The 15,486-nt window shown below is 47.1% G+C and overlaps 1 protein-coding gene across 1 annotated transcript in view; it reads left to right on the top strand.

Moving 5' to 3' along the window:
• Window positions 1-15,486, top strand: part of RPTOR (regulatory associated protein of MTOR complex 1) — a 100,697-nt gene that overhangs the window by 14,557 nt on the left and 70,654 nt on the right. Inside the window, exon 4 of the mRNA XM_041409042.1 lies at window positions 12,511-12,669. Within this exon, the coding sequence (XP_041264976.1) occupies window positions 12,511-12,669 (159 nt within the window). The remainder of the gene's footprint in view (window positions 1-12,510; window positions 12,670-15,486) is intronic.

Below are 15,486 nucleotides of genomic sequence, written 5' to 3'. Positions count from 1 at the left end.
GGGACTGCTGCGCTGCTCAGGACCCTGCGGGCACTGGGGAGGGGATGGAGGGAATGGCTGCAGGAGCTGGGCTTTGCTGGTGGAGCACCAGGAAAGGGGAGCCTTGGCCGAGACAGAATTGCCCAGAATAAAATAATTGGAGTTTCTGTGAGAGGCTGCTGGCATGCTCTGTATTTGAAATATTCAGGTAAGGAATTGATCATGTTGAAATGGGATTTCTCTGCTGCTGACTCCATTCAGTACCCCTGCAGAACCCTGCCTGTGTGAGGTGCAGCCCTGTATTTAAAATACTTAGGTAAGGAATTGATCATGTTAAAATGGGATTTCTCTGCTGCTGATCCCCATTCAGTACCCCTGTCTGTGTGAGGTGCAGCCCTGTGTTTAAAATATTTAGGTAATCCTGTTGAAATGAGGTTTATCTGATGCTGACCCCCTTCAGTGCCCCTGCAGAACCCTGCCTGTGTGAGGTGCAGCCCTGTGGCAGGTGCCCAGCCAGAGCACAGCTTTGCTGTGCAGGCAGGTAGCAGCAGACATTTCCCTGTTGTTGGGGTGTAAATTCAGTTTTCTTGGCAGTACTGCACGTTGTGCCACTGCAAAGGCAGGGACTAGCCTTAGGTGAAGAGTCAGGAGTCTTTGCAAACAGGGCTGATGGACTGTGAGCTGCCAGTGCTGCTGCAGTGGGATGCTTTATGGGGATGCAGGAGCTCGTGGGGATTTTTATGAGCAGGAGTTACTGCTCTGCAAGCCCCAGTCTGGCAGCGGAGCTGGGCCCTGTGCTGCAGCCCTGCAGAGCTGGCTGGGCAGCCTGAAGGTGTTCTGCTCTCTGAGTTCTCTGCACCCTCCAGGCTGGAATTGTCAGAGCCGTGTGAGAAGCACCCCGTGTGCACTGATCCCTGTACAGAGCCCGAGGGATGAGCCAGGGATGGAATTGCTGCCTGGCTTTGTTCCCCTGTTCTCCTGCTGGCCATCTCCTGCCCAGCCCAGCCCAGTGCCCTGTGCCTCCATCCTGTGGGTGTGCAGTGCAGCCAAAGGCTGGGCTTGGATGAGGCACACTTTACATAATTCAGGACCTGCTATGAAGTAGTCTGGACCATATGCTTATTAAATTTGCATGAAATTATAGATTTTTTTTTCCCTCTTTGTTAGGTCTGGCTTTTGGCCAGGTTCTCCCTTTAACTCCAAACTGACCAGAACACTCACAGGACTTTTTCCTCCTTCCTCAATCATTTTGCTGCTTCTGCTGGGATTTCACTGGTACACAGATCCCAGAGGCATTCCTGCACAAGCTGCTTTTTACACTCCTGTCCTTTATTCTCTGAGCTTTCCCAGTCCTGCCAGCAAGGCCAAAATCTGCAGTTCATTCCTAGGAGAGGTGAGAAGGATGCACACACACAGCTCCTGCTGGCTCCAGCTGAGCTGTTGCTCTGGGATCTTCTGTACAGAGACCTTCCAGATGAAGGGCACCTCTTCTGTGGAATATGGGGTTTTTACATCCTCTGAGAAGCAGCTGAATGGAGTGTGAGGGGTTTGGAGCTCTGTAAGGTTGACCCCAAAGCAGTGATTTGCCTTTAGCACTCCTCTCTGCACCAATCACCACCAGTGATGCCAAGGGACTGAAGCATCACATCCCAAAGAACCCTCCCCTTACACCCACTTGCCTACATAAAACAAAGTCAATTACAGTATTGATTTTTTAATTCAAGTGCTACAGTTTTGCCTGCCTTTTTCTTCTCTCAATATCCTCCTTTTTCGCTAAGAGAGTTGTTGGGGCTGTGTTAATTCTCTCCTGGAAGGAGCTGATTTCATTAGAGCTGAATGGATTATACCTGAATGGGCATCCCTGGGGTGAGGGAGATCTGTGAGCCATGAAAGGGGATGAAAATCCTGCAGGGGGAAAGGACTGGGGAAATCTAGAAGACAAGATTAAATAAACTTTTAAGAAGCCTTTGGGAAGGGTGGTTGAAAGCAAGTCCTGGTGTTTGGGAATGCCTGCAGCTGGAACACGGCAGTTCTGCTGCTGTTCCTTGGGCAGGTGGTGAAGAAAGGGGTTTCCCATTTCTCTCTGATCCAATCTCACCCATTGTGTGCTGCCTCCTGTCTGCACCAGTGAGTGATGGTCTCTGAGGGCACATCTCCCACAATATGGATAAATTATCTCTTTTGTGGCAGGCCTTCAAGGAAACAGTGATTTTCTGATCAAACAGGCTGCTTCTCCCTCTCTTCTAGTCTGCTTCCCAACAGTTTTCTCTTAATTTCAAAGGAAGTACAGCCAAGATACTTGAAGTGGATCACTGAAAGCCTCTACCTTTTAGTGCATGTTGTCTGTTGTTGATGCTGTTGTTCCCCTCATTAGAGATCTCTGGGCTTTGATTCGGTGTCTGAGGTTTCATTCCTTCATTGCTTTTTTCTGCCTAATTAATTGGGAAGTTGCTGCTGCACATCAAAGTGGGAGCATTTCCTAAAGAGTAACTACTTAAGCATGAAAACTAATTGAACACATGACCTAATTATTGGTCTCTCAGTGAGTCATACTTTTCCCTTATTTCTGTAGGGTTTTTTCTTTTAAAACAACAGCAAATACTAATTGCTCCTGCAGAAGAAATACTGTAGAATTCCAAAGGGGAACATGGAAAAGCTGGTACTTGGTCTCCAGCAGGAGATATCTGCAGATGTAGGAACATGTAAGAAAAAATGGATAGGAAGGAAAAAACCAAAAAGACAGTGTGACCTTGTTTAACAAAACCAGGTTTTCCTTAGAGGAATGTTTGTTGGTTTTCATTTCCCAACAGCCTCTTGAATTTGGCAGCTATTTCAGGCTCTGCAAAATTCTGCTGTATCAATCCTTTGCTGTCTTGTTAAAGATCAACTGTCTTCAGCATAAACCAGCAGGATTTTTTTTCAGGGGGAAAAAAAAGAGTCTGCCACAGAAGTGGAGTCAACAAGTCTAATTGTGAAACCCAATTATTGCTGTTCTCCTTCTGTCTGAAAACCTGTCATGGTCAGAGTGTCACTGTCAGCCAGGGGCTGCCTCACTGAATATCCCTCTGGAAGCACTGGGCCAGGAAAGCACAGATTTCAAGTGATGAACCCACTCTTGAATGCCTTGGGAATGTGGAAAAAATGAGGAGAAATGAGTCAGTGGTTGTAGTTTTCTCCTTGGTGGCTCTGCAGGTGATCTGCATCCCAAGCCTGCCTCAGCATGGCCTGGCTGGGGAGAGCTGGAGCCCACCCGGCAGGGTGGGGAGACCCTCACTGGGAGCAGCTGTACCTGGAAGGGCTCCTGGAGCAGGGATAACTGAGGATTTGGGAACTGTGCAAGGGGGGAGCTCCCTGCTGCAGCTCTGGGTACAGCTCATGTTTGAACGCTTTTGATAGTGAGAAAAAAAACCCAAACTGATAAATCTTTAACACACCACTGAAAGTGGAAACTGTGAAATTGCAGCAGTGGTGTACTTAATACCGATTTTTCAGAGATTCTCCTGGAAAAATGAGTCACAAAAAGGAAAAAAAAAATAGTTGCAGGCCTGGAGTGCTGTGGGGAAGTGTGTTCAGAAGCTGCAGAGACCAGGCAGTGGCATTAAGCTGTTCTGGGAGCTGAGCTGGCCATGCACTGCAGGCAGCAGGGGCTGGCATTCTGGAGCTAAGCCAGCAAACTTGCAAAGTCACTTTAGTGGGAAAATCCTGAAATCCTGTGGGTCTTGCACCTGCTGCAAGGCTGGAGTTCTGTGGGCAGGATGTGCTGGAAGGAAGGAGATCACCCAGCATCTGAACTCCTGTAACTCTGAGCTCCTGCTCAAAGCCCTTGCCTTCCTCTCCACACTTCTGGCAGTAACTTCATTTCCCATGTTTTATTCTTCATGCCTGTATTGGTTTGTGCTCTGCCATCAAAATGGGGCCAGAATTGGCTTTTGAGGTTGCTTTCCTGTGACCATTGATGTCAGCTTGTCAGAGATGGAAAGAAAGAGCTGACAGGAAAAGGCTCTTGGAGAGAAAAGCAGCTCTGCCTGGCAAAGCTGATTAACGTGTTTCTGTAATTACCACCCGGCTCTGGGTGACCTATTTGAAAACACCTTGTCTTTGTGTTGGGTGGGGAGTGCAGAATTCCTGGGATGGGGGACAGGGAGGAGCCTCCTGCAGATCCCTTGGCAGCACCCTGTGCTCTGTGCCAGTAAATGCACCTGGATGCCCTGGGCAGGGATGCAGGGCTGGAGACTGGCACAGGCAAAGGTGCTGCATGAGGAGCTTCTTGCTAACAGACACCTCCAGTTCTGTGCAAAACTCAGAGATTAAAGAGGAAACTATTCACATTTTTATTTATATTCCTGCTCCTCTCTAAGGCAGAATGAGAAAATCCTGAGGTGCTTTGGTTTGAACTCCTTTCCTGTGGAGATTAACAAAGCATAAACCTTGGAATGATTGGTTTTCCTTCTCCTGACTCATTAAGGTGTTTTTAATCAGAAAATTGCTTCATTAAGCAATTACTTTGCAATCAGAGGAGAACTGAAATAACTAAACAATTATTTAGTATTGAGAAGATGAAGTTCTTGCCCTGCAGGGCCCCAACCTTGCAGCTCCTCCCTGGAGCACGATGCACTCTGGCCAGGGTATAAAGACAGCCAGTCTGAGAATTTACCAGTTTGTACTCCTGCAGCCTGAACTGGGCTCCCAGTGAGATCAGGTTTCTGTTTAACAAACAAGAAGGTGCAAAGCCTTTAAAGAGCTCATAAAACTGAGGTTCTAGAGAAGGAATGGAGCTGACACTGATGCTTAGGAGTTACGTTGTTTGACTAAGCAGGTTTGAAAGATGTGACCTGGGGTGTACTTAAAATCCTGTTAGGGCACCCTGTGATGTGACCCATCGAGCTGTCACCAGGCTGAGGGTGCAGACCTGGCATATGAGAAGCAGATTTGAGTTCTTTTACCATTCCCTTCATTTAAAAGCAAGCAATTATTTGCACAGCCCTCTCAGAATGGTTATTTGACAGAAGAGGGAAGGATTTGTACCAAACACAGGAGGCTGGTGGGTGGAATTTCTGTGAACTTTGGCACAAACCTGCAGTGTGAAGCAGCTTGTAACTGCTGAGGAACACACCTGTCTTGTGGATGTATTGTAGCAGCAACTCAAGGTTGGTTGTCCTGATTTTTGTCTTCCCTGTCAACATCAGTTCTCATGAACAAACTGCTCCGAGGCATTTTTTTTGGAAGTGTTATTGGATCCCGAGCCTGCACAGTGAGGATTAGGTACTTTGGAATTCATTTCACATTGGACTTGAAAGCAAGGTCAGAGACTCTGCAGAGGGAAGGTAAAGTCCCCACTGCTGGCTCCAGGCACAGAGGGGGTGTGCCACACTCAGAGCTGGCTCCTGCCACCATCCTGTCCTGGCATCAGCAGGTCCAGCAGCCTCGGGCTGCTCCAGGGGGAATCAGCACAGGGGAGATGAGAGGGGTTTGAAATGCACCCAGATATCTGCAGAGGACTTGCCTCAGACTGACAGGAGTCTCCCTTTGGCTTAGTTTAGTATTTAAATTAAAGCATCTCGAAGTTATAGTTTGTCTTCACTGTAATGAATATTTTTCAAGTTAGCAATGACTAATAATTTTATCAGTAATGTTTTCTCCTGGCCTGTGTTAACCAGGTTAAGCTGCTGCCTGTAACGTCAATTTGGGATTTCCAGCACACTCCCTTGTACTTAAATATGCAGTTTTTATTATCTTGGCCTAATCCTCATGAATTTGCATCAGGGTAATTTTATGTGCCCACAGCCTAAAAAATTAAAACACCTTAAAGGAGGTGGATTTTTTTTTTCTTTTTAATATAAAATTAAGAAGCTTGGAGTCTGGATATGGTACAGAATAATTTGTATTTGCATGATGTGTCCAACCAGAGTTATTGTGACCATATCAGTATGGGCTTGAGGTGATTGGGTTTGTGATTGATGGGCAGTGGGGATGAGCTGCAGTCACTTCTTACAGGGCTGAGTTATCTCTGAGCTTATCACACACCAGGCTCGGGGTGTCTCTGCTCCCTGGGCTCTGCAGGCTGCCCTGGGATCCTGCCCTGGGATCCTGCTGGGTCCTGGGCTGGGATCCTGGGCTGGGGTCCTGCTGGGATCCTGCCTGGCACTGCTGGGTCCTGCCCTGGCACCCTACCTGGCATTGCTATGTCCTGGGCTGGGATGTTTATTGTGGAACTGTGCAAACCCAAAAGTGTTCATGTGCAGCTCTAAATTGTCTGTCCTTTGATGTGTCTCCAAAGGCAGTGTAAGTGCAGGATCCTAAATCTGCCTTTGATGCAAGAGAAGAGCTGTGCTTTAGTCAGAATTAAAGTGAAATCACGGTGAGTTGCAGGGCTGGGTTATTAATCACTGTTTTGGATGAACCAAAGAACAAAGTATTTTTGTTTGTGAGTGAAGCTGTAGTTTTTCACTAGAACAGCTTCCCCCTCAGCAGGCCTGGAAGCAGGCCAGCCTGGCAGCACATGGAGACAAACCCTGGGAGAAGCCTGTAGTAATGGAGAGTAATGGAGTTAGGGAGAGGAAATTGGGGAGTACGGAAGAAGTGGCAGTGAAAATCCTCTTGCAGAGCTCTGCTGAGCCCTGCCCGTGGCCTGAGCCCTGCAGTGCCTCTGGCTCAGCCCTGTCTGCAGCAGGCAGTGCTCCTGGCCCTCCCTGCCAGGGATGTTTGTGGCTGTGCTGGATGAGTCAGTCTACAAAACAGATCCTCTTGGAGCTTCCCAGAGCCTTCCCTCCGTGGACAAAATTAGGCATTCTCCCCCACCTGCCTGTTTTATCAGCAAGTCTTTATATATGGACTTTCCTCCAAATCTGTGTTGAGATCTTGTTAAATATCCTCTGGGAATCCAAATGGCTTTATATCAAAAAGATACTTCCTCTCATCTCAGTGCTCTTTGATTTCTTTAGGAAACTCAACAAGATAAGAGCTTGATTTGAAAAGTCTGGCTTCTCATTAGAGATGCTGAATGGGCTCTTCCCCAAAGTGTTTGTTCATGGTTCTGTTTGTTTATTATTATTCCACCAACGTGCCCAGCACAGAGCTCAGCCTGGATTTCCTCTCGATTCCTTTGGGAACTGATGTGATTTTTCCTGCTTTCCCCTTTCCTGGTACCCGGGTGCTTTCAGAGGGGTTTTACCATCTACAGAAATTCAATACTTGAGATAACTCAGTTTGTACTTTTTGGTTCCTGGAGATGGGATGGGGGTGTGGGAACTGGGGAGTCTCACTGTGTCACCCACAGTGGCTGGGGATGGCTGCACCAGCTCTGGGCTTCTCAGCTTGCTCAAATTGTCTGGTTCTATATTGGATTTTCCTTTTTTTTTGCCATGTTCCTGTTCATTGCTTAGACGCTCCAATGTGTTCAGGGGATTTAAAATGTAAAATATAATGGTGCTGCTTTGCTGTGTGCACCACATGTTCATCCTGGCTGTGAATTTTTGACATATATGTGCCTGTTTTATGTGTCTGAGCCCCACTTTGTTCCAGACACTCTCAGGAACACGTTGCATCGAACTGGCAGCTGCCTTATATAAAGGGGAATATGAATTAATTCAATTTTATGCTCTTCACTTAACAGAAAACTTAATCCAGGATTTTTAGTGTTCATCTTTAACAGGTCTTCAAGCATCTCTGTCTGGGGTGGTTTTATCCTTTGCCTCAGTGTGGCTGAACTTCCCATGGGAGAGCAGGGATGCTGATCCAGGATGGACCCCTGAGCAGCAGGGATGGGTTTGTAACACAGCCAGGAGAGCTGGTGTGAAACCTGCCCACCCTTGCCCTGGAAGCTGATGGTGTCATTCCTCTTGGGTTTTAGTCACTTCTTTGTGAGGCTTCTTATAGTGGAGTTTTTCCAATTTGGGCATTGTTCCAAAACCCCTCTCTTGGAATAATTAGCTTGCTTTGATTCCTTTTAATTAAATCATGTGGAGTAGGCTGGCTGTGTGCATGGCACAGTCACAGGTTTAATGTCTTCTCTGCTTTTGGAGACTGGGATGCAGATCTGCTCCAAGAGGCAGCTGCACCCTGGGCTGGTCCTGGGATTTGGATTAGGAGGAAGCATTGCTGAGGATGAGGGAAAGCTGCATCTCAGAGTTTGGGATCCACCTTGGGGAGGCTTTGCTGACAGCCCAGGATGTGGAGCTGATGGGTTCTGCACTGGGATAACTGGGCTGGGACTGCTTCCTCCAGGAAATCCCACCCAGCCCTGCTCTGAGGTTCCACAGGGCAGGAAACCTTCCAGTCCCAGGGGCTGTCCATGTCCTGCAGCTGTGGAATCATGGAATTGGCTTGGAGGGGACCTTACAGACCACCCAGAGCAGCAGTTCAAGAGGAAGCATTGGAACCTCAAACACTGCAGCTGAATTGCCTCTGTTTTATTTCTTTTACTCACCACATGCAGTGCCTTGTGTGTGCCACTTGCATTTGGGATTCTTTGTCACCCAGAAGCTGTTTAAAAAAAAACCCAATCTCCAGCCAAATAAAGCTTTTATATCTCATTATGGATTCTGGGTAGGAGCATCCTTCTTCTGCAAGGAGGTGTAAAAGGCAGTTTCAGTATAAAATACTGAATGTTGGAGTAGTTTCTTCTGTGGATAAATTTGGAACACATTCAGTAAGGTATCTTAGGGATAAAAGGGGAGTGACTTCAGGATTTGTTCTGCTGAATGAGAAGAGGATGGATGATGTTACAGCTTGTGAAGAGCAGAGGCTCTGGATGCCAGCAGAGACATTTGTCATACATTTTTCATACACTTTGTATCTGCTGGGCCAGGGTTGGGGTTTTGGCGTGGGATCACACACAAGCTGTGGTCTGAGCCTTGTGGAGTCCTTCTGCAACAAAGACTGAGCTCTGGGGCTGCCGGAGAGTGAAAGAGGAAGGCTTGAATTTTATAGCTGTGATGAGAAAATTGGTTTATCCTCATGTTTTCTTAAGGGGAAAAAATCCATCTCCCTGCTGACAGTGCCTGCTGGGCTGGGCAGTGCCAGCGGTGATGGGAACCTGGCCTGGCTGCCAGAACTTTCCATTGCCACTGAGAGATGAGCAACATCAGCAACTTCAGTCCCCTGTTCTGTCACCTCTGGCACTCTGCATTCCTTCCTCTTCACAGGACCTGGTCCTGAGCTGAGTTTCCTGGACTCAGCAGCTGGCAGGGTGAGCAGAGCTGAGTTTGGGAGGTGATGAGGAGCAAGTTCTGGTGGCTCAGGTGACAGCCAAGCCCTTTGGCACAGCCACAGAGCTGCTGCAGCCCTGGCTCCTCAGGAAAGAGGTCTCTGCCTGGGGTTTCTCCTCAGTGTCTTGGCCCCATTAAAAATGAAAGGAAAACCTGTCATTAGGTGAAGTTTCCAAGGCAGAGCCATTAATTTAAACTCAAAATCCAGAGGACTCTGGGAATTTCTGCAGCCAGTTCATCCTGACGTTCCAGAGGGTAGGAGTTGAATCCACTGAAGGGGATTTTCCCCTCTGGACAGACTTATGTTGGAGAGGTCACTGCTTGTCCCTGCTAAGCAGTAACACCTGGCTGGTTTCTTTTCCCTTTGAAAGAAGTAAATCCCTTGTGAAACAAACAGACAGTAATGTGGGAGGTCATGGGATGGTTGGTACCATGGCTTCAGAGTGGCACCATCTCACTTCCCATTTCAGCATTAAACATGGGAAATGTCCATGGGAAAACCACTTGGTGCTACCCCCAGACTGGTTTCTTTTCCTGGTTTGGGTGCCAGAACTCCTTTCTATTGAAACTCCTCCCATTTTCTGCAAATCTGTCAGCGCAGTGTTTTATCAGTCCTGAAGTTCCAACACTGAAAGGTGAAATGTCTTAAAAACTGACATCCTGTCTGTCACAAGTTAACAGGCACAAGGCTGGATAAACCAGCGAGTGTTTCGCAGAAATCTGGCAGTACACAAGCAAAACTTCTGACTTTGCCTGTGTGAGCAGAATAATGAGAATCTCCTGATCAGGCCACCAGCTTATTGCTCGGGACAGGAGCTTTCCAGTGAGGCAGGAGGTGATCAGGAGCTCACACTCCCCCAGAAGAGCAGCTGCCATCCCCATCAGGGCTGGGACAGCTCTGCTGCTCCAGATGCAGTCTGTAATGGCACAGGGAGCACAGGCTCCATGCAAACAGCAGCAAATACCTGTCAGCAGCACCTGGTGGTGGCAGCAGGGCAGCCTGGTGTTCAGGGCAAGGCTGATAAAACCAGGGGAAAACAGCCCCAAGTCTGGGCTGTGGCTGTGGCACCTCCAGGAGATGCTGAGGTGAAGCCCCACAGAGCTCTGGGGTTCTGGTTGGGCTCTGTTACCTTTTGCCCTCATTAGTGCTGGAAAGCTCCTGCTGGGAGCTGGAGGGGAAGGAACCAGCACCTTGACAGGGAAGGAAGAGGAATAACAATGGGAGGAAAGAAAAAGACAAAAAAGGCACCACCTGGGCTGGTGTGTTACTCACGTACCTGGTTCTTGTCATAGCTAAAACTCCCACCTGAGTCCTGAGCTGGCACCAGGGCTCAGACTGTGCTTACTCACAGCTCCCTCCCCTCCTTTCCATTCCCTCGTCCTCGTGTTTCTCCAGGCCCAAATGATCTGTTTGCAGTTTGGAAATTGAGATCTACAGACTTTAGTTGTAGAGTCTGAATCCACCTCCATTAACTGCGATCTGTGTTTAATATTGATGCTCCAGGGACGTGAGGAGGGATGGAATGAGCCTGTTCTCCTGAGTTAAAACAGCTGAAATTCTCCAGCACTCTGGTTTGGGTGGCTGGTGAAGCTGCCAGCAGCCAGGCTGGGATTTAAGGGGCACATTTTTGCAAATCAGTGTCTTCATCACTGCTCTGAGTGCAGAGAGGAGGAGGTGGGGGCTCCGTGGGAAGATTAATGCAGCCTCTTGGCTTTCCTGAGTGCTGAGGTTCCCAGAAAGGATGAGGGTGTCACATCACTGCTTCTTGCTTCATATTTTTCCTCCTTTTGCTTGCTTTTCTTGGGTGTTGCCATCATTAAATGCTGCCATTCATTGTTCCCTCTCCCCTGCTGGCTGGAGACTCTGACTGTTAATTGAGCAGCACTGTATCTGCTTTTCAGGCTTCTCTGATAAACAATTTAAGTCCTTCATCCTCTTTTCCAGTGACATTTTAAGATTTTATCATATTTGGTTATCACAGAGAAAAACCTAAAAAGCCCAAACTTCTACAGCCTTGGTTTGGTTTATAAACAAGCTCCCAAAGCAGCTCTTGGAGAGGTGTGTTTGTCCTGCTCTTAAACCTGGGTCTTTATTTCACTACATCAGATTGAAGGTTTTATTGTGATTCTGGGGTTTGAGTCTCTGCAGCTCTGGAGAAGAGAGAAAGAGCCAGGCTTTTGTCTTTCAAAGGACAGTTGAAAGACTTTCTGTTATTATTTGGCCTTACTTCAAAAAAATGCACTTTTGAGCGTGACAAACCAGCTCCTACCTGGGTGTCTTGAACTCAGCCAAGCTGAGAGGGGTTTGAAGCATTGGGGTTTTTGCCAGTTTGATTTTTCCTCCATCCTCCAATGTGCCCTGAGTTTGGTGCTCACAGAAATGGTAACGGGGCGTCCACAGACACAGCTGGGGGAATACATCAGTTTTTCCCAAGGCAAAGGACAGTTTCCAAGGGCTCTCCATCACTTTTCCCCTTATTATCCAACTGTGTGAATGTCAAATTCCTGGGCCTTCCGTGTCCTTTTGTCTCGAGAATGGCGTCGACCTATACCATTTTTTCTCTTCAAGAGAGGGAATTTGTTCAGTTGGAGGTGTAGAGAGTCTGAACTGGAGGATTAAGTCAGGGGTTACTTGTGAGACTGGCTAATGTTGAAACAGATTTCACCTTCCTAAGGCTTTCTGAATATTAATAATTGAAAAGTGAGTGAGCTGGGTGGGAGCTGGGAGCTGTGCTAAGCTCCCTCCAACCTGTGCTGTTGGTGTGTGTGAGAGTCCCACACAGCAGCAGACACGCTTTGTTTGTCCAGCCCCACTGCCAATGTTCTGTGTTTCCTTTCCCAAAGCAGCCAGTTCCTGCCCACACTGCTGCTGATGCCCGGAGGGGGTACCTGGAACAGAGGCTGGACAGAGTTAAAGCAATAAAGTAGGGATTTATTGAAAGGCCTCAAAGGATACACCTTGGGCAGTACAAGAGCCCAGCCAGGGCTACACCCAAGATGGATGATGGGTCGCGAGTTTTCACACTTTTGTAAGTTTTGGTCCATTTCCACATTGGGGTTCATTGTCCAATTGCAGATCCAGGTTATGCAGTCCCATCCTTCCAGATTTCTCTCCTCCATTCCCTGCTGTTTGCACTTTTTGGGCTGAAGCTGCAGCGGTGTCCTTGGTTCTGTGTGCCTGAACTGTGAGGAGAGCTGCTGACACTTGGTATGGAGCTCAGAGTTATACACCAATGCAGTGCAGAGTCTGGGAAATAGAACAGCTAAAACTTCAGGCACCAGTAGCAGGGACTGTGAGCAGTGACTGTGTCCCCTGCTGTCCCAGGCCAGGTACAAGCAGAGCCTGGACCCCACGGTGGACGAGGTGAAGAAGCTGTGCACGTCGCTGCGCCGCAACGCCAAGGAGGAGCGCGTGCTGTTCCACTACAACGGGCACGGCGTGCCCCGGCCCACGGTCAACGGAGAGATCTGGGTCTTCAACAAGGTGGGTCTGGGCTGGCACAGCCACTGCAGCCTTCTGGGGAGCACAGCTGGCTGTGAGTCCTGCAGTCTGACTGCTGGGGGGACCCTAAAGCCCGTCCAGGGCCACCCCTGCCATGGCAGGGACACCTCCCGCTGTCCCAGGGTGTCCAAGCCCCAGTGTCCAACCTGGCCTTGGGCACTGCCAGGGATCCAGGGGCAGCCACAGCTGCTCTGGGCACCCTGTGCCAGGGCCTGCCCACCCTCACTTGTAGAAATAAGCAGACAGGACTCAGTTTCTTCATGAAGAAAAAGTCTGTTCTATATTTACATTATTTATATTTATAAATATAAGTTATTTGGGGGTGTTCACTGAGATGGAACAAGAGATGGAACAAGATCCTTCTTATTTACAGAAAGGGAACTGTGGGCACCTCACTCTGGTGAAGGCAGCTTTGTTGGTTTTAATTTTAATGGATAATTTGGAAAGTTGCACAGTATCTAAAGCTGTAATAAATTTATAGGAAATTTTAGAAGGTACCATGTTAAACTTCATTGGTAGCAATAGAGTGAAACTCAGTTTATTGGTTGGTAAGGGCTATTGTGTATGTCTATCAAATTCTGTCTTTCTAGATATGTTTGCATATTTTCTTCACAGATTCTTATGGGACAGATTTCTTGGTTTTGCAGGTGTTGTTATAACAGTAAGGAGTAATGTTCTAGTTTAGTTGCTGTTTCCTGAGCAAATCTCAACGTGGCTTCAAAAGGAGAAAAATCAACATGTCCCAACTTCAGACATGTTTATTCTGACATTTTGAGGAGCTTCTCTGCAAGTTTGAAATATCTCTGGGCTCTTCTCTAAACAACTGGGGATGAAATCTCTTCACCAGCAGTTTCCAGCTGAGCTGTGGTTGTGGGAAGGGGCACAGAGGGATGGTGGGAGCAGTGTTGGAGCAGGGACTTCTCCTCCATACCCAAGCCAGGAACAAACTGTGTGTCCAGCCCAGCATGGCAGCAGCACCAAAGCATCACCCTGTCTGCTTTAACACCCCTTCTTGCTTCAAACTGCCTCATTTACATATCATTAGCAAATTTGATGTTTTATGTGACCCCAACAGTAGAGTTGGAACATAAAATTCTTCTGCTTGGAAATACCACAATATTAATCAGAGCTATAATCTAATCTTAGCTGGAGCAAGATGCCTTGGAAATATAAAGGTAAAACAATGCCTGCCCATAAAATGTCATTGATGAGATGTGTCAGAGCAGGTTTTTTATGTGGAACCTCCTGGGCTTGGAATGTGCTTCACGTGGGGTGTGACCTTAAGAAAGGCTGTGCTGAAGTTGGGCTGTTCATGCCTCATCCCACCCCGCAGCGATTTGCAGAGCTCCAGCTCCCTAAAACTTCAGCTTTTATCAACAAATTTCCCTATTAATTCTAATGAAACAACCCAAACTGTTATATATGGGCAAAACTGGGTTTGGAAATGCCTTACCCCTCCCTGCCTTACATAACACATGGTTTATGATACCTCCTGTCTTTATCAACACTGATACATGCCCTTGAAAATTTGATTTTTGTAAAAAGTTTACTGGTTTTATTACAGCTATTTTAAGTCTCTTGAATTTAAATGAGAGTTATGATCCCATCCATCATCCTGCTGATGTTAATAGGAACATCACAGCTTTTCCTCAGGATTTTGGGCTGAGCTCAGGGTTGGAGGAACACCAGGTTGCTCTCTGCAGCTGAAAAGGATCCTGCTGGCAGCCACTGGGTGTTTGGTGGTGACTCTTTGCAGGCAGGAATCTGTGGTTTATATTTTCAGCTCACTTGGTTTAGGATTGGCTCCTCAGAGCTGGTTTTAAGTGGCTGATTTTTATCCTCTTGCCTCCAGTTATTTGGGGGCGTTTGTTAAGATGGAAGACAAGGAACAAGATCCTTCTTATTTACAGAAAGGGAACTGTGGGCACCTCACTCTGTTGAAGGCAGCTTTGTTGGTTTTAATTTTAATGGATAATTTGGAAAGTTGCACAGAAGCTAAAGCTGTAATAAAATTATGAAGCATCTCGTTAGGCTCAGGCGGGGTAGTGCTGATGGGCTGCAGGGGCTTAATTAGCCATCCTGATTTATTGATGGGGTTTTCAGTTTAAGATGTTTGATGTTAAATTAAAGACAGCTGGTTTGCATCCTTTATCAGTGTTGCAGAAATTTGGGATAAAATTGGACTATTAAATGCTGTTTGGAGTTGTTAGCACATATCAGATCTCTAAATATCTGATACTGAAAACTCTTGGCAAAGTTTTGGGCTGTTTTTTTTTTTTTTTTTTTTTTTTTAGAGTTGGGTGTTTCAAATAATGCCACAGTAAAATCAGCTTGTTGCTTGTGTTGACTTGGGTTCACATCCTCATTATTGGTAGATACTGACTGAGATTTGTATTCATTAATAAGTCCAATCTAGGTTTTATTTTGGGCTTTCAGAGTTGGGTTTTGTGGGTGTATTTTATTACCTCAGGTAGGAATGTGGCCCTGTTGAAGGAGTGACCAAGCTGTCTCCTGAAAAAGGAAAAAAGCCCAGAAGTTTCTTTCCTCGATTAGGTAAAAAGCCACCTCCTAGGACCTGGGGGACTTCACCTCCAACTTAAGGATAGCCAATTGCACAGGAGCCAAAAAGTCCTGCCTGAGCAATTTACTGGAAAAAGAAGAGAACAAAGAAACGAATGGTTTTTGTGAGGTGTTTTACCAGGAGCAAGAACCTCTTGCACCTGGCTCAGTTTTTCTCTGTAAACAGCTTTGTTATTTTGCCTTTTATTAAAACTTTTCAACACCACCATAGAAGCCATC

The sequence above is a fragment of the Onychostruthus taczanowskii genome, unplaced genomic scaffold, assembly GCF_017590055.1.
Source record: "Onychostruthus taczanowskii isolate IOZ18803 unplaced genomic scaffold, ASM1759005v1 scaffold30, whole genome shotgun sequence".
In the NCBI taxonomy this organism is placed as follows: Eukaryota; Metazoa; Chordata; class Aves; order Passeriformes; family Passeridae; genus Onychostruthus; species Onychostruthus taczanowskii.
The sequence above is the reverse complement of the archived record's forward strand: the minus strand, read 5'-3'. Positions and strand labels throughout refer to the sequence as shown.